At 47.2% G+C, this 23700-nt stretch overlaps 1 protein-coding gene across 1 annotated transcript in view; it reads left to right on the forward strand.

The window, feature by feature from the left end:
• Window positions 1–7530, forward strand: part of LOC113451819 (nucleotidyltransferase MB21D2-like) — a 93434-nt gene extending 85904 nt beyond the window's left edge. The window contains exon 3 of the mRNA XM_087917735.1: window positions 7164–7530. Within this exon, the coding sequence (XP_087773861.1) occupies window positions 7164–7411 (248 nt within the window). The 3' untranslated portion in view covers window positions 7412–7530. The remainder of the gene's footprint in view (window positions 1–7163) is intronic.
• The last annotated feature ends 16170 nt before the right edge of the window (window positions 7531–23700 follow it).

Below are 23700 nucleotides of genomic sequence, written 5' to 3' on the forward strand. Positions count from 1 at the left end.
AGGCTTTACGGTTCTGGAGATTTTGTGACGATGCATGAGGGGCATTTCGCTTTTATATAGAGATACAGATATATCGAATAAACTTCCTCCCTTTTTCCTCCCAGGTCTGCTATTACTTCTGCTGCCTCGTGAGGAACCTGTGTGGAGGTCAGGCCCCCGCCGAAGGTGAGGGGTGTGTGTGTGTATGTGTGGGTAGGTGGGTGATGGCAGAAATTGGGGTGGGGTGGAACAACTTCAGTTGAAACATTTTTGAACATTAGTAAAGTATATAAGTAATTCAGTGAGTGGTGCGGTGGCCTAGAGGTGGAGTTCTTGCCTCACCATCAGGAGGCTGTGAGTTCGATCCTTGGTAGAAGCAGATATTTCTCTTTCTGGGCACAATGACAATATATCTGCCGAAAAAAAACCTCCCACCCTGGCAACAGGAAAGGCATCCGGTCAGTAAAACACTCAGCTCCATTCAGTTGCCCAGACTCCTCCCTGATGCAAGGGATTACGGGGTCATTAAAAGAGAATGATATAAGTAAATTCAGCCTTTACTTCCTGATGCCACCCTGAAGCTTGGGAGGGGAGGGGGGGTGTTTAGCTCTCAGCTCCTTCCAAAATTAGCATTTTTAATTTAAAACCGATTTTAATTCAATTAAAACCAGCAGGGTTTCTTGCTTCGTCCTTCAAGTTCTTCCAATTCCCAGGAGGAAATGCCTCCCTTCCCTCTCCCCTTCCATCGTGTACAACTTTAGGTCCTCAGGGAGCTTTCGGGGGGGGGGGCTGTGTTCCCTCCCCCCACTAAAACCCAAGTAAGCTAAATAAGTAGCTCAAGGTGATTGGAGATCCTCAACCATCCACGACATCATGGCTGTCTCAAATATGCTTCTCCACCCCCACCCCAAGAGGAAACTGGACTTTCTTGTTTTTCTTTGAAGACATTTCACTTCCATTCCAGAGCGGAAGAAGCTTCTTGGATGAGAAGCAAAACGTCTTCAAAGAAGAAGAAAAAAGAAACCCAGAAAGTCCAGTTGCCTCTTGGTGGAAAAAAAAAGAAAGCACCTTTGAGATAAAGGTGGTTGGGTTGAAAGACATACCGTGGAGTTCTCCGTCCAACCCATCTCTCTGGATCTTAACAAGAGTTGGAAGGGATCTTGAAGGTCTTCTTAGTCCAGGGTCGGCAACCTGTGGCTCCGGAGCCGTATGTGGCTGTTTTAATCCCTTATGAGACTCTATGGTGGGGGCACTGCAATAGAGTCTGGTCGGCTCCACAATTGATAGGGCTTTTGGTCAGGACAGGTAGAGGAAAAAGGAAACCATGCTAGGAGGAGACTCTATGGTTGGGGGGGGAATCGCCATAAGAGTCTGGTTGGCTCCACAATTGATAGGGCTTTTGGTCAGGACAGGTAGAGGATAAAGGACACTGTTAGATCTGGGAGGATGGTTCAAGAACGGAGGCAAGACTCAGATAGCAACAACAGCTCTTTATTAGTGACTTCAGATCTGAGCAACTAATCCCAGCCGCAGCAGCCCCTTATATAGGGCTGGCTGTGGCTAGGCAGTCAATGAAGGCATTTGAGTTTGCCGCTCTTGGCAGGGCCAATCGCGGCAGCCCGCTTACTGGCCAATCTCATCAGTCTATGGCGACCAATCACGATCGGCTATCAGCGGGCCAATCAGGTTTGCAGGCTTCGAGCCTGCTAGTCCGGAACAGACACCATGCTAGAAGGAGACTTTATGGTTGGGGAACTGGTCGGCTCCACAATTTGTAGGGCTTTTGGTCAGGACAGGTAGAGAAAAGGAAGCTGCGCTAGAAAGAGACTCTGTGGTTGGGGAACTGCCATAGAGTCCGGTCAGCTTAGAATTGAACCGGGGGGGAGACTTCCAGTTGCCGACCACTGTTCTAGCCCAACCCCTGCTCTAGCAGGGGACTCTGACAGAATTAACAAGAGTCGGAAGGGACTTCGGAGGTCATCTAGTCCAACCCCCTGCTCAAGCAAGAGCTGTTGCACAATAACAGAGTTTGTAGGGTCCTTGAAAGTCATCTAGTCCAACCCCCTGCTCAATCAGGAGACCCTATACCATTTCAGACAAGTCGCTGCCCAGTCTCTTCTTAAAAGCCCCCAGGGATGAAGCACCCACACCTGGTGGCAAGCAGTTCCACTGGTTCATTGTCCTCCCTGTTAGGAAGTTTCTCCTTAATTCCAGGTTGCTTCTTTCCCTTGATTAATTTCCATCCGTTGCTTCTTGTCTTAAGGTGCTTTGGAGAATAATTTGACCTCCCCCTCTTCTTTGGGGCAGCGCCTCAAATATTTGACTACTACTACTATGTCCCCCCCTAGTCCTTTTTATTGAACTAAAACATATCCAATTCCTGCCACGGTTCTTCCTATGTTTTAGTCTCCAGGCTTTTAATTCCTGTTATTCTGTTATTCTGAGCAGGTGGTTGGACTAGATGACCTCCAAGGTCCCTTCCGACTCTGCTACTCTGTTATTCTGTTATCGTCTTAGTTGCTCTTCTCTGCACTCTTTCCAAAAGCCTCAACCTCTTTTTTTGTAACATGGTGACCAAACTGGGCGCAGGATTCCAGGTGTGGCCTTACTAAGGCTTTACAAAGCGGTGCTAAATCCTTCACCCGATTTTGATTCTCTGCCTCTTGTTTGTTTATTGGTTTGCTTGATGTTTTATTTATTTAGCATTCTCTGCTGACGTCTCTAACAGAAGCCAGGATTATATAACACCCAATACTGGAAAAACATAGAAACCCCTACAGATATAATAAAAAATAAAATAAAATTCTGGAATGCGCAGAAATGGCTAGATTAACCTTAAAAAATCAAAGAAAAAGAAGATTTGGAATATTTTGTGACATGGGACCTTTGCTACAGATGGTTAGCTGACAGATACAGAAGTTAGATGAGTGGATTTATGTGAAATTACAGATTTACAGATAATCAGAGTTTGGAAGGGACCTTGTAGATCATCTAGTCTTACTCCCCCCCACCCAAATGGAAGAGCCTATACCATTTCTGTCAAATAGCAGTCCAATGTGAGACCACAGACCACATGAGAAAGAAAAAATAATTAGTAAATATTTTGATGGTTATATAACTGATATTATAATGGAAGAAAATTAGTAAATATTTTGATGGTTATATAATTGATATTATAATGGAAGATAGTACACTTTTCAATAATGATTGATATTATTGCATATACGTCTATATGTACATGATTATACTGATAATGATGATGTTTATATTTTAACACATTGGACACCTAGTAAACAAATATAAAAGTGGAATTTGTGATATAAAACAATATTGCAAGGTTGCAGCAGGAACCAAGACTGCTCAAGGGTGCTAATCTGCCCTTTAAAACCCAACAATAAAACAGGCACTAACATTTATTAATAGCTTCCGAAGGGCTCTCAACATTTTAGTTGGAAGGCAGTGTTATCTCTATTGTAAATAGACAAGCGAGCGATGAAAATTTGCTGTCGTAAATGGGGAAATTGCACCCTGGTTTAAGCAGCAGATTAAAAAAAAAAGCATCAGTCATGAAATGTTATGGCACACATGGAAGTGTGCGGTGTAAAATGGACAGCAAAATTGGGAATTTTTACATGGGCCTATTGGAGTATTTTCACCCCCTTGTTTTCCTAGGTATCTCAGAGCAAGTTGTAACCCATGCAAAGTATGTAAAAGGAAGCTGTGCCCCAAAGCCAAGACATACTGGACAAAAATACATAACTGGGATTAAAAAAAATGATAAAGGAACATATAGATTTAAAACCAGAACTACTGTTTTTCTGTTGGGTGTCACACCAGAAAAATATAATAAAGGGACTATGTATTTAATATGATTTTTGACTCTTGATGGGTGTACCTTTTATTTTATGTACACTGAGAGCATTTGCACCAAGACAAATTCCTTGGCCAATAAAGAATTTTATTCAATTCTATTCTATTCTTATTCCATTCCATATATTCTATTCTATTCTATTCTGTTCTGTTCTGTTCTGTTCTTTTCTGTTCTATTCTATATTCCAATATCCTATCTGACTGTTTCCTAGTATGATTCGATCGCTTATTGCACCCTACAACTATCATTAAGTGTTGTACCTGATGATTCTTGACTCTTGATGAATGTATCTTTCCTTTTAATGTATATTGAGAGCATTTGCACCAAGACAAATTCCTTGTGTGTCCAATCACACTTGGCCAATACAGAATTCTATTTTATTCTATATTACATGTTGAACTGAATTCTTTTATTGTCGTTGTACATATATACACAGTATACATACAACGAAATTCACAAGTTAACGTGTGTTAACAGCAGCCAGAATTGTATTTGCACAACATTGGAAAGGTGTGGAGATCCCTACAGAACAGAAGATGATGATGATGATGATGATGATGATGATGATGATGATGATGATGATGATAACAATCCCAGCATAGTTATCTTGTTTGCTGTGTACATTGTCATTTTTGTGTATAACAATAACAATAATAGCATGTGCAGAAATGGATAGATTAACACTTGAAATTAAAGACAAGGAAGATACGGAATATTATGAAACATGGGGTCCATTTTCTCAATGGTTAACTAACAGAAAGAGAAGTTAGTTAGAACATGTAAAATTATAAGAGAAGGTTTAATTTGACCATGAGGGTTCATTATGGTATGTTTATTATTGACATGATTTAGTAATAACAATTATTAAGTATTAATATTGTGTGGAGAAAATATAGAATAGAATTATAATAGAATAAAATATTGTTATTATATAACAAAAACAGAATAGAATAATAAAATATTGTTATTATATGATAAAAATATAGAATAGAATAATATTGTTATTATATGATAAGAAAAATACAGAATAGAATAATAAAATATTGTTATTATATGATAGCAAAAATATAGAATAGAATAAAATATTGTTATTACATGATAACAAAAATATAGAATAGAATTATAATAAAATATTATTATATGATAACAAAAATATAGAATAGAATTATAATAAAATATTGTTATTACATGATCACTATCAATGAATATGATGATGATGGCTATTGCTCAAATTAACCATAACCAGACAACAAGCTATTTATATAGACGTTGAAACTGTTGCTCTTTCTTTATATAGTAAAAAAAAAAATCTTTTTAAAACAAAACAACACAAAACAACGAACCTGCGTAGAATGAAATGAAAATAAAACTTGAAAACCCTTTTTAAAATGGCAATATTAATGCACCATTTCTTTCTCTGGCAGGGCTGGGCCTGCTTCCATCATTTTAGGGGTCGCAAAAGTGGGGGTGCGGAGGCCACATTTGGTGGCTTCGGACACGGAACACGAGCAGGATCAAACGTCGTTGTTTGTCCCTTCTGGGGTTTCAGCGGGGAATGTTCGGGGTGTGTGTGTGTGTGTTTGCACTCTGCGTTCAGGCAGTCCTCGACTTCCAACTAAACCCAAAATGTCTGTTGTGAAGCCAGACCATTGCTAAGTGAGTTTTGCCCTCTTTCATGACCTTTCTTGCCCCTGTCGTTAAGTGAATCACTGCTGTTGTTAAATTAGTCACAGGGTCATTAAGTGAATCCTGCTCCCCTGTTGACTTGGTCGCAAAAAGGGGATGACATGACCCCCAGACATCGCAACCATCATAAATACAAGTCAGTGCCCAAGCCTCTGAATTTTGACCACAATCGTGTGAAAAACAGTCCTAATTCACTTTTTTTCATGGCTATCATAACTTCGAGGGGGGTCGTTAAACGAACCCTTGTAAGTCAAGGACTACCTGTAAACCCCATCCCCTTTTTGAACCATCAGACCTTTTTTTCCCCGAAGACTTGCCGTAAAAAGGATTCCCGTACGAGAAACCCAAGGTCCAATCTTGCTTGAGAAACCCCACCGGCTTTGTGTCCACGGAGTTACGGAGGAGTTACGGAGTTACAACGCTTTGACACCGGCGTGGTGGTGCCCAGCCCCGGCCTCTCGCATTTCCCACGTGCCCGTTTTGCCAACAGCCCTTCCTTTCTTTTCCAGAACCCGAAAAACTGCTGGTTCTTGTCCGCCTGGTGAAGAAAGCGTCCCTGTGAAAGCTGTCACTACAATTCTCCGACGACGATCCCTCACCACGGCGGCGGCAGCAACGCAGCTGGTCCCCACCACGGCGCTGCCTCCAGTGTACCCTGGAACCACTCAAGGTCACCATGAACTTGGAAAACGGACACCGCCGATGCCGGGAACACCGCCACCACTGCCACTCCTGCCCTGATTATCTGCCATGCTGCTGCTCGCCCCGTTATTACAACTGCAAATGAGACAACCGGCCCCGGCCCTCCTCAGCCCCCTCGGCCTACCCCAGCCCTCGTTTCCAAGACGTCGCCGTAGGGACGTCGGACCTGCTTGTTAATGTCCCCACTGAGGAACGGCGGAACACCCTTGTGTCCGCCGAACCGTACAGACGGACTATGGCTGCAGAGCCCCAACGTCGTTCGATAGCCAGCAGCCAGGAGGCAGAATATGTACCCCATGGACAGCACTCCCGGCGTCCTGCCCGAGTCTACATCTACCCCGTCCACCCTCAGACCCCTCCAGGGAGTCGCTCGCCGACGTCTGAAAGGGCCCATCGTCGACGGACTCTCAGCCAGGACGAGCAGGTGGAGTTTGAGCAGCGTGAGCAGCACCGCGGATGGGAGTCGGAGCCCCCCACACCTGCGACACAGCAGCTGCAGGTGTCAGCCGGGAGTCCTCCCCGTTTCCACAATATTGTCAACATCCTCATGCAAGCGGGGGGCCCGCCTACCGAAGGAGGGGGCGGCCAGCGCAAAGCCCAGGCTGTCCCGAGTCGAGACCCCATCGTGTAACGACTGGATATATAGCACAAAATAAACCCTCGAGTGCAAAGCAGGGAGGAGGAGGAGGAGGAGGAAGAGAACAGGGGAAGGATGTCCAAAGTGGGCTTATGGTGGTTTGGGTAACGAACATTAAAGGCCAATCCATCCATCCCATAAAAACCCCTTAGAAGATTCCTGTGCATAGGCATTCAGCAATAAAGCAGATTAATTGGATTTTCACATGTGGTCTCTTGCCCCTGATACCGCCAAAGGAGTGCCTTGGCCATGGTTCCTTGCCCACCCCCTGCCTTGTTCTCCCCACAGGTCAGGTCCAACAAACTGATGGAAAACTGCCTCCGGTCAACCGCTACCTTCTTCTCTCCGGTGGGACCCACCAGTACACTGTCAATGGCACCACCCTGTGCCCGCTTTCTCCCGGTGGTGACTACGATACCTATTTCACGCTCCTGGTGAACGTGGCTGGCGTGCCCGTCACATTGGATATGATACAGAGCCCCCCTGGGCATGCCCAGATCAGCCTCCAGCCTTTTATTTATTTCTTAGTAAAATAAATTGAAAAAGAGAGACACTTGTGGCTCGGAAAAGAGCCCTTTGCGAACCTTGGGATCAATTATATTTTATATTAATCTTTGTCAAAATCCAGAATAAAGATTTATTGGCCACGAACAGCGTTTGGTGTGGGTCATTTCATGGGAAAGCTATGGGAAAGTGTTTGTGGTTTGCTGGCAGCCGATGCAGATGGCAGCGGAGTTGGACAATGAGGAAGAACGGGGACTAGTCCGGAAGTCTGGAGAGGACTTGGACGAGGGTGCTGTGTCTGATGCAGAGATGGGGCCATGACCATCTGGGAATGGGGTGCTGCCTCCGGAGTCTGGCAGCAGCGAGGAAGAGGAGCCAGGGGAGCCTGTTCCAGTGTGTGTATACACAGAGCTTCCAGAAGGCGAGACCAGCTGAGACAAAAGAGGTGACTTGGGAGTAAGGCTAGGAGGTGATTTCCCCTCGCATAAGGGATAAAAGTCAGGCCAAGATGACGAACTCTTTGCAGGAAGCAAGGTAGTTCGATAGATTCCAAGTCCTTCTTGAAGCTTTGTGTACTCTGGTTGGTTTTTTCTGGTACTTTGGTTGGTTTCTGTTATAGGTAATTGGAGACTTCTGTTTTTGGCAGCATTGCACAGCACTGAAAGGTGTGTGCTTATGTCGGGGAACCATTTTGGCTTAGAATGAACATCATCCCCAGCGTTGCAATAAAATAGGTTTTGCTTTGAAAACAAGTTTGCATTTCTTTACGTTTGACGAAGCCTGGGTCAGAACAGATCCCAGGAAGGGGTCATAAGAGGTTAAAAAAAAGGGGGGGCGGCAGGGTGCTATTAACTGCGGAGATGCTGCAACAGTCGTTAAGTTTGAAAAAAAAAAGGCCCTGATTCGCTCGTTTCAGCGCCGTCGCCACTTCGAACAAACCATCATAAGTCGAGGAGGGCCTGTAATGCCACCTTTTTCTCTGCCGTCCACTAGGGGGCACCAAACGCTCGTTTGAACTAACTCCATCCCCTTTTGGATTGGTGGGGGTGGGGGGAAATAGCTTCCAATTTCTTCTTATAAAAGAGAATAACAAGAGTTTGGAAGGGACCTTCAAGGCCTTCTAGACCAACCCCCCTGCTCAGAGAGACCCTACATTGTTTCAGAAAAAAATAGCTAACAATCTCTTCTTATAAAACAGAATAATGGAGTTGAAAGGGACTTTTGAGGTCTTCAAGACCAGCCCCCCACTGCTCAGGCAGGGGACTCTATATTGTTTTGGGAATAAAAACAGCTTCCAATTTCTTCTTACAAAACAGAATAACGGCGTGGGAAGGGGCTTGGAGGCCCCGCCCATGCAAAACCAAGGCCCCGCCCTCACACTTTGGCTTATGCAGCAACCACACACCCTGTTGTGCAGTTGTGGGTCTTCTTGACACAGCAGAAGAGGAAGGGGCCCAGCTCGCAACCATGCCAACCTCCGCACAGTGAAATTTGGTTGCTGTATGTGCTGGAAGGAGAGACCAAGAGAAAGACTGGGGTGGGGGAGGAGGAAGGAGGAGGAAGGAGGAGCCCCTCACTGGCCCCTGAATCTTCCCTGGGTGACCTGGTGCCTGGGCGGCCTCCCTCGCAGGGTTGTTGTGGGGGGGAAAGGGAGCAAGGAGCCTTGGGTTCTTGGAGGAAAGATGGAAGGAAGGAAAGAAGGAAGAAGAGAGAATGGAGGGAGAGAGGAGGAAGGGAGGAAGGAAAGAAAGGAAAGAAGGAAGGAGAGAGAGAAAAGGAAGGATAGAAGGGAGGGAGGGAGAAAAAAGGAAGGAAGGAAGGAAGGAAAGAAGGAAGAGAGAAAAGGGGATAGAAGGGAGTGAGAAAAGGGAAGGAAGGAAAGGAAGGAGAGAAAAGGAAGGATAAAGCGAGGCGAAAAGGAAGGAAGGAAAGGAAGGAAGAGAAGTGAGAGAGGGAGGAAAGGAATGAAAGAAGGGAAGGACAGAGGGAGGGAAGGCAGGAAGGAAGGAAGGAAAGAATGAAGGATGGAAGAAGAGAGAAAAGAAACGATAGAAGGGAGGGAGGGAGAAGAAGGAAAGAAGGAAGGAAGGAGAGAAAAATAAGGATAGAAAGGAGGGAAGGAGACAAAGGAAGGAAAGAAAAGAAGGAAGGAGAGAAGGAAAAGGAAGGATAGAAGGGAGGGAGAAAAAGGAAGGAAGGAAAGAAGAGGAGTGAGAGAGGGAGGGAAGGCAGTCCAGGCAGGAAGGAAGGAAAAGAAGGAGGGAGGGAGATCAATTGTGGTCTTAACTCAAGGACTACCAGTGTTCATCACACACACACAAACACTTACTAGCAAAAAGAAGACCCCTGCTCCTCAGCATTCAAAAGTGACCAAACCATCAGCCAGAAAGCATAGGAACTGAGAAGTGGTCTGTGGTCACCACCTGCAGAACCACTTCTTTATTGGGGATGTCTTGCTAACTGCCTATGCTTTCTACCTGTTGTCTATTCCATTTGTACAACAGGATGTGAAATTGATTGTCAATCAGTGTTGCTACCTAAGTGGACAGTTTGATTTCACAGAAGTGTGATTGACTTGGTGTTACATTGTGTTAAGTGTTCCCTTTATTTTTTTTGAGAAGTGTATAATAAACAGTAAAAAAAGAGTAAATATAAAGTAAAACTAATATACAGTATTTAGGATCCACATGGTATATCCTCCAATCTATGATATATATTTATTCCAGAGATGTTCATATAACCATTTCATATTTTTTCTTTATTTCCACTTAGCCAAAATTTACCTATATATCATTTTAATAAATTTCCATTTATTAAAGGAAAGTTAATTTTCACTTTTTCTTTCTTTTCTTGATGTATACATGAAGTAGAAAATGATACAAAGGCTATGAGAAAGTAGAAAATATATTAGAAGGATTATATTGGAATGTAAAGTATCTACAGGTGAAACTCGAAAAATTAGAATATCGTGCAAAAGTTCATTTATTTCAGTAATGCAACTTAAAAGGTGAACCTAATATATGAGATAGACTCATTACATGCAAACCAGGATAGTTCAAGCCGTGATGTGTCTTAATTGAGATGAGTATGGCTTACAGCTCATGAAAACCCCAAATCCACAATCTCAGAAAATTAGAATATTACATGTAATCAATAAAACAAGGATTGTACATAGAACAACATCAGACCTCTGAAAAGTATAAGCATGCATATGTACTCAGTACTTGGTTTGGGCCCCTTTTGCAGCAATTACTGCCTCAATGCGGCGTGGCATGGAAGCTGTCAGCCTGTGGCACTGCTGAGGATGCTTCAATAGCGGCCTTCAGCTCTTCTGCATTGTTTGGTCTCATGTCTCTCATCTTTCTCTTGACAATGCCCCATAGATTCTGTATGGGGTTCAGGTCAGGCGAGTTTGCCTCTCCATTCTTCCTCCAGACTCTGGGTCCTTGGTTTCCAAATGAGATGCAAAAGTTGCTCTCATCAGAAAAGATGGATCCTGGACATGGGCTTCAAATGTCGTATTCCTCTTGTCAAGCCACTCCTGAACAACAAACAATGTCAGAAGCATCTTACCTGGGCTAAAGAAAAACAGAAGTGGTCTGTTGCTCAGTGGTCCAAAGTCCTCTTTTCTGATGAGAGCAACTTTTGCATCTCATTTGGAAACCAAGGACCCAGAGTCTGGAGGAAGAATGGAGAGGCACACACTGCAAGATGCTTGAAGTCCAGTGTGAAGTTTCCACAGTCTGTGTTGATTTGGGGAGCCATGTCATCTGCTGGTGTTGGTCCACTGTGCTTCATTAAGTCCAGGGTCAATGCAGCCGTCTACCAGGAGATTTTGGAGCACTTCATACTTCCTTCCACAGACGAGCTTTATGGGGATGCTGGCTTCATTTTCCAGCAGGACTTGGCACCTGCCCACACTGCCAAAAGCACCAAAACCTGGTTCAATGACTGTGGGAATACTGTGCTTGATTGGCCAGCAAACTCGCCTGACTTGAACCCCATACAGAATCTATGGGGCATTGTCAAGAGAAAGATGAGAGACATGAGACCAAACAATGCAGAAGAGTGGAAGGCCGCTATTGAAGCATCCTCAGCAGTGCCACAGGCTGACAGCTTCCATGCCACGCCGCATTGAGGCAGTAATTGCTGCAAAAGGGGCCCAAACCAAGTACTGAGTACATATGCATGCTTATACTTTTCAGAGGTCTGATGTTGTTCTATGTACAATCCTTGTTTTATTGATTACATGTAATATTCTAATTTTCTGAGATTGTGGATTTGGGGTTTTCATGAGCTGTAAGCCATAATCATCACAGTTATGACAAATCAGGGCTTGAACTATCTTGCTTTGCATGTAATGAGTGTATCTCATGTATTAGTTTCACCTTTTAAGTTGCATTACTGAAATAAATGAACTTTTGCACGATATTCTAATTTTTTGAATTTCACCTGTATAATGAGAGTCTCTTGTGAGTAAAAGGAGGCGAGTGGCTGCCTTGACCACGGTTTTCTTCCTACTTTCTGGGATCTCCTGGTGGCCTCCCATCCACGCAGATTAATTCCTTTCTGAGCTTCTGGGAAACAACCCCCCCCCCACACTTTCCTTTTTCAATTGGGCCCTGAAGGCTGTCTCCTCCAGGGGGTGCCCTTTGCCCCTTGTACTGGCCAATAAGAGGTGGGAGAGGGGAAGGGGAGGGCTTCCCTACGCCTTTCTTCATCCTTTCCCACAACCGACCCTCTCCCGGGCTAGAAAATCCCTCCCCTTAAGAATAGTTTTCCAATATATCCAATATAATTATATCTTGGCCACCCTCTCAGTTCCACCGTGACTCATTGATTTCTCTGCAATCTCACCCCAGATAACAAATAACAGAGAATCAGAGATGGAAGGGACCTTGTAGGTCATCTAGTCCAATCCCCCCCACCCCCGCCAAGCGGGAGACCCTACCCCATTTCTGACAGAAAGCAGTCCAGTCTCTTCTTTTTTAAAAAAAAAAAATTATTTGAGTTTTCACAAAGAGGAAAAAAATACAAATAAAACATCTTTTTTTGAAAGTAGCATAATCTCGGGTTACATTTCTTCATACAGACACAAATTCAGGTTCATGCTCATTTTTATATTCTATTCCATATCTTATTACTATTTTACATTTTCTGCATAGCTTCTCCCCTCTGTTAATTTTCTCAATTTTATTTTAATTATCTCACCTCAATTCAAATTATTGTATTTATATTTTTTGTCTGTCCTGTTTCAATTATCTATTATCTTTTCTCATTAAACAAAATTTCTCCTGTAGTTACTAATTGGAGTATGACGCCTTTATATCTTTTCCCTAAAGTTGTAACATTCAAGATAATACATAACTTCCATTCGGATTCTGCTTGGTACATTCTTAAAATACACACTGTATTCTTAAAAAAAAAAAAATTATAAATGTATAATATAATTAAAACAACATTCCATTCCAATTCAATTCTATCATTAATATTAATATTCATTAAAGTCTTAACATCTTTAACATTACTTTTCAATTAAATATCATACTTCTATGGGAACAATTATAAGCTTTCCATAGTTAATTCCCCCCTCTTCACTTATATTTTATAAAACATTAACTAATTAAAATGTTCCCGTTCCTTCCTAATTCAATTTTCTCATTTATTTTATTTCACTTATTTTATTCACAAACATTTCACTAAATTACACTATTTTATCCCTCATTTTAATCATACGTTGTTTCCAATTTTCTAAAGTTATTTCTATTACTAATATAACAATACAATCTTATGTACCTTTACAGAATCCCTTTTTCAGTTAGATTTTCACCCATTATCTCTAAATAGGTCCTGTTTCTCTATATCTTGCTCCAGTCCGTTGTAACTTCTTTTCCTTTCCTTCTTCCCTCTCTTCTTCTCTCTCCCCTTTTTACCCACTTGTTTCTCTACCTCTATTTCTCTCTTCTGTATTCCCCTTTTCTGTTGCTTTCCAGTATTATACTTATTTTTTGAATTATTTTTCTTTTCTTTGGTTGTTGTTTTAAGTCTTAAATTCTCCATTCTCTTTCCCCCCTTTCCTTTTTCTTCTCCACATAAAATTGCTTGTTCATTAAAAATGGCTTCTTCTTTGTCCCAGTCTTCTTGTTTTGCAGTCTTTTCTTGTTGTTTCTCATAGTTCCAAATCTCCATTTCTAAGAATTGAAAAACGAAGCCAAAATAACCCTTCCCTTCTTGTGCATCTTCTTTGTACTTTTCAAGTTCCATTTTCAATTCATCCAGAAGTGGTGCCATTGTATAAATTTTTAAACAACCACCCGATTGATTTTAGTCATTCAAATATAATAACCAAGAATCCAAAGATCACCAAATAATCCAAATACACACAAGCTGCTTCTTTTTTGCTCTTTTTTTTTCACTTTCTCTTCCTGGGGTTACTATTTAGTTGCAAAGTTTCAGTTAAAATGTATCTTTTAGAAGTCTTGTTGAAGTTTTACTGTAGATTCTTTTTAATTCCAGGCAGTCTCCTCCCTCTTCCAGATCCTGCCCTTATTCTTTTTCTCTCCCTTCCTGCTTCTGAAAAAGAAAATTTTTAATGTCCAGAAATCTTTATTATCCCTTTGGGATTTTGTTTTATTTTCAGCTTAATTGCCTATTGATGTCAAAGCGGATTTTTCCGATTTCTTATTTAAGTCTCTTAGTTGTCAGTATAGGGAAGGAGAGAGAAGGAAAAAAATAGCCAAACCTTTCCCTTTTCACTTTCCTTCGCTGCTTCCGACTCTTCTTTGGGAGCGATGTTATTTTTTGTAAGTTTAAATTCCAGGGTACCTTAGTTGTTCCTTTTACAATTTAACCCGGTCAGCCAAAACTTTCACTTCTTATCTTCCTCCTGCACATTCTTTTCTGGTCGAGTTCTTCTTTGTGGTGGCCATTTCTGACCACCTCTGCAACCGCCTTCAGGAAAGGGAGTAATGGCCAGCTGAGGAGGAGAGATGCGGCTCTCCTCAACCCTGCTGGCAGTCTTCCCCCTCTTCACCACCTCTACGGGGTGGCTTAGCCCCAAAACCAGCTGGGTCGGGGCACTCCAGCAGCGAGCCCAGACAGAAACCACGCACGATCATGGATTTTCTGTCTGTCGCCGAAGTGCTTCAAACCGGAAGTCCCAGCAGTCCAGTCTCTTCTTGAAAGCCTCCAGGGATGAAGCTCCCACAACCTCAACAACTAAATCCATCCTTAATAGATTAAGAGAGTTGGAAGGGACCCTAGAGGTCATCTAGTCCGACCCCCCATCCAAGCGGGAGACCCTACCCCATTTCTGACAAATGGCAGCCCAGCCTCTTCTCGAAAGTCTCAAGTGACAGCGCTGCCACCACTCCTGAGGGCAAGCTGTTCCAACCCGCTTGCCAACGTCCTGCTGCCCTCCTCTTTGATCTCAACTTTTGGGGCGGGGGTCTCTCTTTGGTGGGGGCACCGACTAGGGCCCCCCTCCCCTTTAAGGCTTCCCCTGGCGTTTGCACGTGGCCAAATCCATCGTGATTTTTTGCACTATTCTCCGGAGTGATTGAGGGGTCTCTGCTGTTTGAATCCCCCTCCCCAAAATATTTTGCTTTTCTCCTTGGGAGGGGAGGCTGTGTGTGCCCCTGCCCCATATGTTTGCCCCCTCCCCACAAAAAGAGGAGCCCTGGCCCAGCGCAGAACTCTCACCCCATCCCCAACGGATTGCGCATCGCCGGCTGCAATCCTTGGCTTGCGCGCACGCGGCGGGCGTGGGGCAGCACGCCCCCTCCCCAAAGCCGGCTGGCGTGTGACGGGAGTCCTTCTCCTTTCCGGCCACCCTCCTCCCCTTCTCTCCCTTCCCTTCCCTCCCTCCTCGCAGCTTCTCCTTGGCTCGCAGGCTGGCAGCGCCACCGGAGTGCCAGCACCTTCCTGGCACACCCAGCTTGGCCAGGGTCCCTCCCTCGCCTCTCCTTCCCTCCCACCCCGCGGCTCAGCCCTTCTCTTGAAGGACGCACCAGGGTCTCCTCTGGCTTTGGCCTCGCCAGCCCCTGCGCAGCGCAGCGCAGCGGACGCCGCATGGATGGAGGGCATGCGAGGCTCCTTCTCCTGCTGCTCCTCCGCCCGGTTTGAACCGAGAGCCGGCAGCCGCCGGCTTGGAAGGACCGGGGAAGGGCTTCCCGGCGTGGCCCGGATCGCGGGGGGGAGGAAGACGAAGGCCACGGGGAGCCGCGGGCCTCCGGCGCCCCTCTAAAGTCGGCTTTTGGGGAGGTGAGGGGGGGCACTCTGCGCTCGCCTGCCCGACTTTAACCCCCCCACCCCACCCGCAGGCGGGAAGGAAAGGGGGGGCATCGTTTCGACAAGCTGATGGGGCTTGGTAGCTGAAGAGGAGAGGAAGAGGAGGAAGAAGAAGAGGTAGACAAAGAGGAAGGAGGTAGAGAAGGAGGAAGAGGAGGAGGGCGAGGGTCACCCCTTCCTTGACCGCGAAGCTTGCTAGCGTCCGCCAGCCCCTCCGGATGGGGCAGGCATGGCCGCCTTAGCCAGCTCCCTGATCCGGCAGAAACGGGAGATCCGCGATCCGGTCGCCAGCCGGCCGGTTTCCACCCAGCGGAAAGTCTGCCCGCGAGGGACCAAATCCTTATGCCAGAAACAGCTTTTAATCCTCATTTCCAAAGTCCGGCTCTGCGGGGGTAGGAAAGGCCGGCTGGAGAAACCCCCAGGTGAGTGAACTGGGGAGGGGAGGGGGAGGAGGGAAGAGGGCCAAAAGGGAGGGGTCCCAGGTGGGTGGTGAGCATGTGGCCAAGATGCTTGGATGCTTAAAGGTGGTGGGTTCTGCTTTTCCCCAGCGGGCACCAGCAGGTGGCACTGTCTAAAGCTCGCAGGCCCTTTCCAAGGGTTACCTGCAGGGGGCGCTCGATCGAGTTGGGTTTCAATGGATTAACTTTTGGGGGCGGTCTCCAACCTTGGCCCCTTTTAAGGCTAATGGACTCCAACTCCCAGAATTCCCCCAGCCAGCTTCGCTAAGACTTCAACTCTATGCCTGCTTTACTCTCTTGTCATCCCTTCCTCTGTGATCTCTCCACTCTAGGTAATAGGAGAGGGAAAAAACAATAGGGATGGTTGAATAGGGAATTCTGGGAGTTGAAGTCCACAAGCCTTAAAGTTGCCATGGTTGGAGACCCCTGATTTAAGACTGGTGGACTTCAACTCCCAGAATTCCCTGGCCACCTTCGCTAAGACTTCAACTCTCTGCCTGCTTACTCTCTTGTAATCCCTTCCTCTGCAATCTCTCCACTTTAGAGCAGAAGTCTCCAACCTTGGCAACTTTAAGGGTGGTGGACTTCAGCTCCCAGAATTCCCCAGCCAGCTTTGCTAAGACTCCAATTCTCTATGCCTGCTTACTTTCTTGTCAACCCTTCCTCTGCAATCTCTCCGCTCTAGGAAGTAAGAGGAAAACAACAACAGGGATGGTTGAATGGGGAATTCTGGGAGTCGAAGTCCACCAAGTCTTAATGTGGCCCAGGTTGGTGAACCCCTGCGGAGGCACTTGGGGGTGCCCCAGGGCACACGGCCTGGCACTGTTGGTTGTGTGGGTGTGTAGGAAGCAGGGTGGGAGGTTGTTGTGTGTTGCGGTGGACAAGGGCTATATGTATATTCTTAAGGACGCCCCTTTTGTGGGTGCCACAAAAGTTTTTGATTTGGGGGGTGCATGGGGGTGGTGTCTGCAGGGTCCCCTGTTGACCAAGTGTCTTTTGCAAGAGAGCTTTGTGTGTTGTGTGTGTATGTATGTATGTGTATGTGTGTGTATGTGTGTGTGTAAAGACAACCCCAAATATGGATCCAAGATTGGATTTGCCGTTTTTGTGCTGTTTTGTCGGGTTTTTTGGGAGAGTGTTGTCGTTGAGCAGGCCTTGGGCGTTTGGGACTCTTACTTGGAGGTGGATTATTTCCCAACTGGGGGTTGTTCTTTCGAGGGTCGGTGGGCAGGTGGGCCCTCTGGAAGGGGGATTGGGGGTGCCTTAAAACCTGTTGTGGGCATTTCCACTCCCATGGGAAACTCTAGAAGCCCCTTCCTGCCACAGTTAGTGGGGGGAAGGGTGTCTCTTTACTCATTTCCCCTTCCAGGAAATGGAGAAAAGGTTTGGATGGTCTCTAGGTTGCCGGGCCGGTCATGGTTGGGCCCTTTCTCCGAATTTTCTTCCTTTCTTACATCTTTCTCTCTGTCCTTCCTTCCTCTCCCCCTTCTTTCCTTCCCTCCCTTCTTCCTTCCTTCTCTCCCTCCTTCCCGTCTTTCCTTTTTCCTTCCCTCCCTCCCTCCTGTACTTCTTTCCTTCTTTCCCTCCCTCTCACTCCCTTCTTCCTTCCTTCCTTTCTTTTTCCCTCTCCTTCCTTCCCTTCCTTGCTTCCTTCTTTCCTTACATCCCTCCCTCTCTACCTTCTTTCCTCACTTCCCTCCTTTTCTCACTCCCTTCTTTCTTCTCTCACTCCCTTCTTCCTTCCTTCCTTTTCCCCCTCCATCTCTTCCTTCCTTTCTCCCCTTTCCTCCCTTCTCCTTTTCTCACTCCCTTCTTCCTTTCTCTCACTCCCTTCTTCCTTCCTTCCCTCCCTCCTTCACTTCTTTCCTTTCCTTCTTTCCCTCTCTCACTCCCTTCTTCCTTCCTTCCTTTTCTCCCTCCATCTCTTCCTTCCTTCCTTCCTTCCTTCCTTCCTTCCTTCCTTCCTTCCTTCCTTCCTTCCTTCCTTCCTTCCTTCCTTTCTCCCCTCCTTTCCTCCCTTCTCCTTTTCTCATCCTTCTTCCTTCCTTCCCTCACTCTCTCACTCCCTTCTTCCTTCCTTCCTTCCATTCCCCCTCCTTCTCTTCCTTGGTTATGTCCCTCCCTCCGTCCCTTTCCTCCCTTCCCTCCTTCTCTCTCACTCTCTTCTTCCTTCCATTCTATTCTCTTCCTTCCTTCTTTCCTATTTCCTCCCTCCCGCCCTTCTATTCCTTTTCTCTCTCCTTCCTCCTTTCCTTTCCTTCCTTCCTTCCTTCCTTCCTTCCTTCCTTTCTTTTTCTTTCTTTCTTTCTTTCTTTCTTTCTTTCTTTCTTTCTTTCTTTCTTTCTTTTCTTTCTTTCTTTCTTTCTTTTTTTTCTTTCTTTCTTTCTTTTTCTTTCTTTCTTTCTTTCTTTTTCTCTCCTCCCTCCCTATTTCCTTCCTCCTTCCTTCCTCCTTCCTTCCCATTTCCTTCTTTTTCTACCCTTTCTCTGTCTCCTTCCTCCCTCTCTCCCTCCCTCCCTCCCTCCGTCCGTCCCTCTGGCTCTTGCCGTTCCCTTTGAGTCCTCCTCCTCCTCCTCCTCCTCCTCCTCCTCCTCCTCCTCTCCACAAACCCCCTCTCCCTTCTAGCACTGATGATGTTCCCTAGTTGGGTCATGAAATGTCTGCCCAAAAACCCCAAGTTCAGAAAGCATTTTCCTTCCTTCCTCCCTCCCTCCCTCCCTCCCTCCCTCCCTCCCTTCCTTCCTCCTTTTCCTCCTCCTCCCCCTCCTCTCCTCCAGGCTTGCTGCCTGCTTGAGGGTCTAGCCAGCTGGCTCAGCAGAAAAAGTCCAGATAAATAACCCTTAAGTGATGGCAGAGAAGGGGGGGGGGATGAGGGGGGCAGCTGGAGCCCTTTCAGGTGTTGGAAGAGAGAGAGAGCCAGAATGGCTATCAATTTTAAAGGTCCCTAAAGGGAACTCTGGCTCAGCCGTTTGGGGGCAATTGTGGGCACTGCCATAACCCCCATCTGCTTCTCCTCCGGAGGGGGAGGGACCACCAGGAAGGCTGATTAGCTGAGAGGGAGGCCCCCACCTCTCCTCTGGGGACCTGGCCCATTTGCCAAGGGGGCCGGGGGCACGGGGGAGAAGGATTGGGGGGGTGTCTCCCCTTAGGCCCCCAAGGCTGCATTTCCTCTTGGGAGCTCAAGGTCCCTGGGTGGGCAGCCATGGCCCCAAGTGGGGGGGATTCTGATGGGAATCAGGCATTGCGGGGGGAAGGTCTGTTGAACCTCTGGAAGGCCCATGGGATTTGGCTGGGTTGGAAACTACCAAATGAAAGGAGAATAGTTGTAGCTCAGGGTTGAAAGAAGAAGGGCTCCTTCGTTGTTTTCTTGCAGACGTTTCGTGACCCAGCTAGGTAACGCCATCAGTCTGGGAAGGGGGGACAGATCCAGCTGCTAACTGAATCCAGCTCGACTCTGAAGCAAAACAGGAAGAGGAAACCCTTTTCCCCTAAATATTAGAACCCAGGCACAGGTGGGGTTTGACATCACCTCACGTACGGAAAAGGGAGAAGGGGTTGAGTTGTAGGGGAGGGCACACTGCCCCACCCACCCACAGGGGGCACCACCCTTGAGGGACATCTCCCTTGAAGGGCCTGTGGTGAAGACCCCTCCCCTCCCTCCCTGCTGAGGCTTCAACCCTCCTTCCATCACCACCCCAGGCAAGATCGATCTCTGAGTGGTCCCCTTCCTCCCCCCCAATCTCTCCACTGAGACACCACCGTTCCGATCTGTGGAAAGAGAATTTCGTTGTCCAAAAACACCCCCCGCAACCCAAGGAGCAAAACTGAGGAGGGGGCACCCCTCATTTTTGCATGAGGGCAGCCTGGAGACAGGCACCAGCTTAGCATCAGAAATGGGGTAGGACCTCCTGATTGGGTGGGTGGGGGTTAGACTAGATGACCTATAAGGTCCCTTCCCAACTCTGGTATTCCTTCCTTCCTTCCTTCCTTCCTTCCTTCCTTCCTTCCTTCCTTCCTTCCTTCCTTCTTTCTCCATCACTTCCCTTTCTCTGCTTTCTTTCAGAAATGGTATAGTCTCGTGCTTGGGCGGGGATTGGACTAGATGACTTATAAGGTCCCTTCCAACTCTGATTATCTGTTAAATAGATAAATATCTGTTAAATCCCAAAGGTGGCCTGGAGACGGGCACCAGCTTGGAATGCATTCCGAGCTTCAGGCGCCCTCAATTGGGAAGGGCAGGGTGAGAGAAGCTTAGAAAGAAGCATCTGTAAGAAAAAAAACTTCTTGGCTTGGCTTTTCTGAACGCCCCCTCCCCCCCAATCCAATTTTAACAGATTGTAACAGGTTAACAGAGTTGGAAGGGACCTTGGAGGTAATCTAGTCCAACCCCCCACCCAAGTGGGAGACCCTACACCATTTCTGACAAATGGCAGTCCAATCTCTTCTTGAAAGCCTCCAGGGATGAATCTCCCACAACTTCCGAAGGCAACTTCTGTTCCATTGAATATAGAATACCAGAGTCGGAAGGGACCCTGGGGGTCATCTAGTCGAATCCCCCACCCAAGCGGGAGACCCTACCTACACCATTTCTGACAGATATGAGTACAGTCTCTTCTTGAAAAGCCTCCAGGGATGATGAAGCTCCGACCATTTCTGAATAACAGAATAATAACAGAGTTGGAAGGGACCCTGGAGGTCATCTAGTCCAATCCCACCCCCACCCCACCCCCGCCCAAGTGGGAGACCCTACCCCATTTTTGACAGATGGCAGTCTCAGTCTCTTCTTGAAAAGCTTCCAGGGATGAAACTCCCACCATTTCTGAATAACAGAATAATAACAGACTCAGAAGGGACCCTGGAGTTCATCTAGTCCAACCCCTACCCATTTCTGACAGATAGGAGTCCAGTCTCTTCTTTAAAAACCTCAATTTATTTCTCTTTGGGAAGAAATAGGGGGAGGGGGCCAAAAAAAAAAGGCTTGAGGGAGAGAGAGCACTTGCTGCCAATGGATGCCCCCCTTCCCCAATCCACCACTGCCCCCCCCAAAAAACCCTGCCCTTCTGGGTGGGGAGGGGGTGGATCAGGGAAAACAGGAGGAGGAGGAGTGGGGGCTTGACATCCATTCCTGGCTTGGTGGGTTTTCCCTGCAAGTCAAATTGAGCAGCTGTGTGTGTGTGTGTGTGGGGGTGGGGGCTGGGGGGAGAAAGACTTCTGGAACTCCGGTGTTGCTTTTTAACAGACACACACACACACCAATTTTCCTAATTTCAGCCGAGTTATTGGAAAGGAATTATGTAAGGAAGGGTACTTTGGGTTTAGCCAGCCTGTCAGCAGATAATCTCCCCCCCCCACACACACAGAATGCTGAACAGACTGGGATCAAACTAGGATGGGGAAGAGGGGGGAAGAAATCTGGGCCACATCTGGCCAGGGAGTGGCAAGGGCAAAAAACCCCGCCCCACCCCAGAAGCACACAGCTCGGGTTAGAATGCAGGAAAGCCCAAACGGAGGGCAAGCGTGCGCGTGTGCGCGCGCGCACACACACACACACACGGGGGGGGCGCTCCCCTTAGATATCAAGGCATTCCTCGGTGGCACAAAGTCTCTGTGGTCCCTGCCATGGCCAGGACTAAATGCCTTCCTCCTGTCTTGCTCAGCCAAAAGTGGGGCAACCCCTTTGGGGCCAGCCTTGGGAAGCCGAGGGAGAGGAGGGGTGGCACAGTGCTCGGTGCCAGCAGAGCCCTGCCAGGTGTGCAATCCTTGGCTGGTGTGTTTCCATTGGGCGGTGGCACAAGCAAGGGGTGGACCTCGGAGGGAGGAGGTGCCTTCATTCAGCCTTTGTCACCAAGGACAGATGGAGGGGAGGGGTGTGTGTGTGTGGGAGAGGCAGGCAGAGACTTCTCTCGGCACACAGCCACGGCAACAGCCAGTCAACCATGGAGTTCCAGGCGACTGAGACAGGCTGCCGGGTGCCAGGCTGGGATGGCAGCAGGCCTTCACCCGTCCCCCGGCCTGTGCAAGGGGGAGAAGGAGGCAGGGTGATAGAATGGGATGTGTTGGGAGCCAGGAATGAATTGTGGGGGGGAGGTTTGGAGGCAGAGCACCAGTGTGTTAAAAGAGAGCCAGCTTGGCCTGGCAAGGAGCCTGGGAATTCTAGCCGGCTGGGTGACTTTGGACCAATCACCAAGAGACGGGGAGTTCTAGTCCTGCCTTAGGCACGAAAGCCAGCTAGGTGACTTTGTGCCAATCACTAGAAACTGGGAGTTCTAGTCCCGTGTTCGGCAGGAAAGCCAGCTGGGTGACTTTGGGCCAATCACCAGGAGAGGGAGAGTTCTAGTCCCATTTTCAGCCATTTGGGGGAACCAGGTTCTTCAACCACAAAGGTTGCTCTTCCTTTGTGTAGCTTGCAAGGTTGTAAGTTCACAAAGTTCCATTTACAATGGGTGTGCAACAAAAACGGGAGTTGGGAGCAGTCTTTGCACTTACGACTGTCACCAAGCGAGTGATTTTTGAGGCCCTTGACAACCCAGCCCGTACTTATGATGCTGGCAGCGTCCTGGTGTTACGTGATCCCTGTTTGTGACCTTCCCCGCAAGCAAAGCAGGACTGCTGCCTGTCAGAAAAGGTGTCAGGAGGGTCTGGACCGGGGGGGTGGGGGTGGGGTTGGATTAGATGACCTCCCAAGGCCCCTCCTGACTCTGCTAATCTAAATCTGACAAATCCGAAGTTCTGGATTGATATTCAGGATGACTCTATGATTTCAGGATGCAGGCCAGTTTTTTTTTTTTTGCAAAATTTTGGGCGTGATTCGCTTAGTGACTGCACCAGTTTGGTCGTAACTCAAGGACGGCCTGTAAAGGGAGCCCCACTGGATTGAGCCAAGGACTATCCTGTTCCAGGTGTCTTTTCTGTTCGGCAGCTGTCCAGGTGCCTTCACGGAGGTTGACCCTCAGGAAGTGCCAAGTTGGGTGGCATCTGCTCCAGTCCTGGAGCCTTCAAGGCTGGTGAGAATGGATTCTGCCCTCACGAAGGTCATTGCCAGATGGGCCACTTGGAGATGCGAGGACTCCAACTCCCAGAATTCCCTGCAGCCCCTTGAAAATGAATGGCTGTGCTTCAACTCCCAGAATTCCCCTGGGATCCCTTGAACATGGGAGGACTTCAACTCCCAGAATTCCTTGGAGCCCCTTCAAAATGGCTGGATTTCACTTCCCAGAGTTCCCTTGGGTGACTTGAAGATGGGAGGACTTCATCTCCCAGAATTCCCCTGGTGTCCCTTGAAGATGTCAGGATTTCAACTCCCAGAATTCCCTGGGTCCTTTGAAGATGTGAGGACTTAGTCTCCCAGGATTGGCTGCGCTGACTGGAAAATTCTGGGAGTTGAAGTCCACCCATCTTCAGTGCTCCAGGTTGAACAAATGCTTTTCCAAATAGTGACCACTGCCATTGTTAAGTCAATTACAGAGAATTTAAATCGGCTGGAATACAGGTAGTCCTTGACTTATGATGTAGCTTAGCCCCCCATTTCTGTGGCTAAGCAAAGTGAAGCCAGCTTTGCCCCGTTGTGCAGCTTT

Source organism: Pseudonaja textilis, chromosome Z, assembly GCF_049901715.1.
Source record: "Pseudonaja textilis isolate UNSWEBS1 chromosome Z, rPseTex1.2, whole genome shotgun sequence".
NCBI classification, from domain to species: domain Eukaryota; kingdom Metazoa; phylum Chordata; class Lepidosauria; order Squamata; family Elapidae; genus Pseudonaja; species Pseudonaja textilis.